Source organism: the organism of the source record quoted next, unplaced genomic scaffold (assembly GCF_019419815.1).
Source record: "Pyrus x bretschneideri cultivar Hongxiangsu unplaced genomic scaffold, Pyrus_bretschneideri_v1 Contig2, whole genome shotgun sequence".
Lineage (NCBI taxonomy): Eukaryota > Viridiplantae > Streptophyta > Magnoliopsida > Rosales > Rosaceae > Pyrus > Pyrus x bretschneideri.
In genome coordinates, this window is record NW_025999501.1 from 8,354,995 (window position 1) to 8,360,527 (window position 5,533).

General features: G+C 38.5%; 1 protein-coding gene across 1 annotated transcript; it reads left to right on the forward strand.

Annotated features, from left to right (window-relative positions):
* The first annotated feature begins 740 nt into the window (after positions 1 to 740).
* LOC125476818 lies at positions 741 to 4,281 on the forward strand. Its single transcript, XM_048583376.1, has 2 exons — positions 741 to 1,454; positions 3,647 to 4,281. The coding sequence occupies exons 1-2, from the start codon at positions 741 to 743 to the stop codon at positions 3,731 to 3,733; spliced, it is 801 nt and encodes a 266-aa protein (XP_048439333.1). The 3' UTR covers positions 3,734 to 4,281.
* Positions 4,282 to 5,533: the final 1,252 nt, after the last annotated feature.

A 5,533-nucleotide genomic window follows, 5' to 3' on the forward strand; every position in this document is an offset into this window, starting at 1 on the left:
ATTGGCTGACCTGATTCCAATAGCGCCCATGGAAGTCGAACACGAAAAGAAGCAGGGCACGACAACACCAAGATCTTCTATAAACACCTAGCCGAATACAACTACTCTATGAGAAGTATTATGTTGTGTGTTTTAGGGCTTATATGGACCGGTGTTTATATAAGCTAAAAGCTAGGTTTCTATCCATAAAGGAAACATAAACTTACTTTCTTAGCCTCCAAGTCGAGTATCATAATCATATTTAATTAAGAATTTCATCAATTCTATTTCAAATATAAGACAACTTATATAGGATTGATATCTTTAAGATATCAAATCTCAATCATCTGTTTATATACTATTTGATAACTAAACAATTTTAGTTTTAATTAATTTTTTTTCTCTCAATATTTATGAAATAATTTATAATGTAATTTATTTTAAATATAAAACACGAAGTTTTACAAATTATAAAAACAAAATTATATAAAGGCTAAGTATTTTTCATGAAATAGTACCCAAACAAAATACAAAAAAGCAGAGTACGTCCTGCAACAGTAATCCCCACCATCAAAGCAATTACGTGCCCCTTTGATTTCTCTCTCAAGCAAAGTCACCAAAAGCGCCTCTCTCTCTCCTCTCTCTCTCTCTCTCTCTTCAATATCAAGCAACAAACACTGTAGAAGAAAGAAGAAACAGAGGCCACACACACTCTCACACAAGAGAGAGAGTTGAGAGAGTGTGAGTAAGCAGCCGAAAGAATGGCATCAAGAGCCAACCCAAACCCGAACCGGAACCCAATCCCAAACGGAAACGCAACCGCAAACGGCGACCACAGACCCGGTGCCCCACCGCCACGACAACCGCCGTCGCCCTCCTCCTCTTCAAACCCCCACAACAGCAGCAACCACCGCCACTACTACCCCACGACGTCGTCATCCTCCTCCTCTGCTTCCTTCAAGGGCTGCTGCTGCTGCCTCTTCTTACTCTTCTCCTTCCTAGCCCTCCTCATCCTCGCCGTCGTCCTCGTCATCGTCCTCGCCCTCAAGCCGAAGAAGCCGCAGTTCGATCTCCAGCAAGTGGGCGTCCAGTACATGGGCATCAACTCACCCAATCCCACCGCAACCGCCGACCCCAACCAAAACCCTACCTCCGCCTCCCTCTCTCTCAACATTCGCATGCTCTTCTCCGCCGCTAACCCCAACAAGGTCGGGATCAAGTACGGCGAGTCCAGGTTCACTGTCATGTACCGCGGGATCCCATTGGGCAAGGCCTCCATCCCCGGCTTCTACCAGGATGCCCACACTGTCCGCCAAGTCGTCGCCACCATCGCCGTCGATCGGGTCAATTTGCTCCAAGCCGACGCCGCTGATTTAGTCCGAGACGCTTCACTCAACGACCGAGTCGAGCTCAGGGTCCTGGGTGACGTTGGCGCCAAGATCCGCGTCTTGAACTTCGATTCCCCAGGCGTTCAGGTCAGTAATTTCTCACTCAACTCGAAATTTTCTCGTTACCCAAATGCAATTTTGCCTCCTAGATTAAAACCCAGTTCCCAATCTTCCCTTAAATCTTGTTTGGCTACTAAGAAAATCACATAACTCACAGAAAAACCCACTATCTTTTGTCTGTCACGCTCACTCTGCTTTTTCTATCCGGTCCTATTAAATTTTTATTTTACAAAGGCATCCAATTTTTTAATTTGTCACTGATAAATTGATGATATTATGATTGGCAGACCCAAATAGGTTTTTTTGTGTGTTGGGAAGCGGATATTCTTTTCGTTTTTTGCATTCATGCCCTTCCATTTCTCTGAATTTTAAACTTTCGCCTCTGATGTTCTTGGGTTGGGTCCAAAATTCCAAATCACATTTTACTTTGTTTGCAATTTTTTTAAGAAAGAGCTTGTTTTGGTAATTTGGTCGGATATGGGTGTTTCCAGAATTCGTCTCCTCTTTGTTAGATTGGTAAAGTAATTGTGTGGTGGGGATTTGTTAGAAAAAGCATATGTGAAAAGGTAAGCTTAGAGAGAAATGGCGATAAAGCTCGACTTTCTATAATGTAAGAGGGCTACATGCCAACAAGCCTTCCACTTTTGATTAACCGTAAATTGTGTGCATATACGTTAGTTGGTCATGTTAACGTCTCTGTTTTCCTGCGCCCAGGTTCGATTCTCTTCTATAACCATACGTTGTGCATAAATGTAAGTTAAGGTCGTTGGCATGTCACGTGTTTGTTTTCTTGCACTCAAGTTCAATTTTCGTTTAGTCTTTTATATCAATCTCTAATTATCACATGCACTTTTGTGTTTCAATCTTTAATGTCATTGTCTATTAGTTAGTGTTAGTATCAGTAAGTGAAAGTTGCCAATGTGTCCATGTGGTTGGAACTTAGAGTTAGGCGTGCCATTTGGTTTTTGGTTTGAGTGAGAGCATGTTCCTGGATATTTGGGTCGGTGTCCCATTTTATATTTGTGCCATTTGTTCATTGAGAAATGAGAAGTGGACTCTCTAAAGCGAGAGTTTTTATGAAATTATCTGCCGTCTCACAATTTAACGTTAATTTTTATGTAAAAAATATTTGCAGAGAGTCTACGAAGAGTTTCATTTTAAGAAAGTCCGTTTAGCATTTCTCTTGGGTAATTCAGTTACGTATACTATGTGTAAAAACGAGCGTACGAAAATCATTTTCGTAATGTTATGGCTGTTTATATGTGTGTGAGTGGATTATTGAGTAGGACTAAACTAATTTGCCTTATCCCGGGGGAGTAAAAACCAAAAAGCTGTCGGGGCCCGCCATGTGAGAAGGGCTTTCTGTGGGCCATACGGGTGGGCCCAAATGTATGTGCTGCATTTGGACGACTAGGGGAGGTGATGTGGAATATAAAATCTAGAATTATCTGAATTAAAAAATGAATAACTTTTTGGAGGAATTTCGGTGGTTGGTTTGCTATTTTATTGCTTTTTAGTTTGATTTTTCTGGGTTTTAAATTAGATGCCAGGTTGGATACCTTCCTCATAGATTCTTCCCTTCTCTTTTGTTTTTTGGTCGTGGTCTTAGGTATACAAAGAGAGAATCAAATGCCTTTACATATCACTAGTACTACTTAGGCACGAAGAAATCTTAACTTAACGTGCCCTTATGCTCCGACCAACCCGAGAGTCCATACGACGTTTTTATTTATTTATGTTTAGTCTAAAGTCCTATATCACATGATGTCGCTAAGTATCGTTGTTGTTTACTGATCACGGTGTTCGTATGGTGAATTTAACGCATCTAAGTGTTGATTGAGTTGTTAACTTATGTGATCGAGCGATCATTGTCCGATGAACTCAATGCGATCTACAATATTGGTTGCATTGGGGGACTTTGGACTTAGTCTAAAGTCCCATGTCACATGATGTCGTAGAGTATCGTTGTTTATTGATCGCGGTATTCATATGGTGAAATTAACGCATCTAAGTGTTGATTGAGTTGTGAATGTAATGGGATCGAGCGTTCATGGTCCGATGAAATCAGTGCGATCTAATATATTGATTGCATCGAGGGACTTGGGACTTATTTGTTATGATTCTCTTTTTGAATTTGCTTTTCTTGTCCTTTTTGTGTTTACTATTATTTTGGTTGGAGCTAAAGGCTAAAAGTGTGAGGTGATGGTGGGGAAATGCAGGTGTCGGTGGACTGTGCGATTGTCATAAGTCCAAGGAAGCAATCTCTTTCATACAAGCAGTGTGGATTTGATGGATTGAGTGTGTGACACTCCCCTGCTCACTTAACTACTTTCTAGTCGGTAACTTTCGAGTCGGTTATTTTTTGTTTCACTTGTAATTTTCCCTCTTCAAATTGGGAGAGAAATGAAGTTAAAAAAAAAAGAAAAAAGAAAAGAAAAGGAGGTAAAAAGTAAAAAGGAGGGGTGAAAAAAAAGAAAGAGAGAAAACCTCCTCAACAACGAAAGATTTTTCAATGTATCGAGAACACGATTTGGTATATCAAATATCGTAATATAATTGGTTGGGATTTTTTTTTAAGCTTCCAATCAATTGTATTATGGCATTTGATATATCGGATTATGCTTCCGGCACAATGAAAATTTCTCATCCACGAGAGCCAAGTGAATGGAGAAGTAGTAAAGAGTTTAATAGCAAAAGAGGAAGGAAAAGAGTTCTCTAATCAAAGATTTTGTCCGATTTTTAGGCGTTGGGTTTTTCATGAGTTGGAGTTTTTGGAGGGTAATTAAAGCTGCTAACCGCTGTAGAGGTGCAAAAAGTAGCGCCTTTTGTAATGCAATTTACGTCCTGTTCCCTAGATTTCTCTCGCATTATATATATATATATATATATATATATATATATATAATAATACATATATATCTACTTTGTGTTTTGAGTTTTTGGGTTCACACATTGTAGCCGTATTACACACGTCATCAAAATAACACACAAACATTTGAAAATGTTCACGCCTACTAAATTGAACTATAAGCTTAAATAAGGTTTTTTAGCCAAAATGATTGTTGTGATAACTCTTTATTTTGGTTTTTGAGATTTAAAATCGATAGAAGTGGCCTTTAAGATTGTCCATCGTCAAATCATTTTGCTTTTCCTATGAAAAATCTTTGTTAAATTGAAGAAATCACCAGTGTAAGATGAGTTGATTAGACAAAAACATTTTCAATTTAACGGAGATTTCTATTAGAATTATCAAAATAATTAATGGTAAACAATCTGAAAGATCATTTCAAATAAAAGGTTAATACTTTCAATTTAATGGAGTTTTCCCTTAATATTGTTTGCTGAAGTGCCTTTGATGCCCAAGTAAGATAGTGTTTGAGAGAAACTAGAGAGTTCTAAATTAAATTTATGATTACCAGTTTTCTCTGGACCTTGATTATTTATAGGGAAAGAAGTCCATAAGTCTTTTGGAGGTCGTTGACCTAGTCGTGGGCTTAGGCATGCAAGAGCTAAACTTAATAAACATGGAGTCGGGCATGAAGGTACTTGACCTTATTTGAGACTGACAAGGATTGTGTGTTTTCTCACTTTTCGTGCCTTTCTGTTTATTTAGTCACGGTTAAGCCACGTCAATATTTTATATTACTATTCATTTTTATCTTATTATCTCTATAAAAAAAACAATATAAAATGTTGATGTGACTTAACCATGACCACACAAAATAGGAGGGCACGAGAAATGGGAGGGCAGACAATCCTTGTCCATTTGAGACTCAGTAGAGCCTCTGCTTTTGAAGGTCATTTGCTCTCTGGAAAGAGTTGTGTGAAGAGTTTTTGCCATTCTTCAACGGGTTGGTCTGCTTAACTTTAGAATCGAGATTATGATCGGCTCACGTTGTCAAGGGTAATTTCGTTTGAGCTCATAATTACGTGGCACTCTCAGATTAGATGTGATTAATCTATTTTTCAACAAAGGTGTAACAACCCAAAATTTTCTTTCGGAAGCCAAACACAAAGGTAGGTCAAAATAAATATAATGGTTAATTACAATTCTAATTAACCACACTAACAATTATTTGGTTTAATCTGTGGCTACATCTAACGTC

Excerpts from the sequence above, each read along its gene's own strand:
- LOC125476818 (XM_048583376.1), top strand. The coding sequence starts at position 741 with ATGGCATCAAGAGCCAACCCAAACCCGAACCGGAACCCAATCCCAAAC. Across the intron at positions 1,455-3,646 it reads TCGATTCCCCAGGCGTTCAG|GTGTCGGTGGACTGTGCGAT; the intron begins GTCAGTAATTTC and ends GGGGAAATGCAG.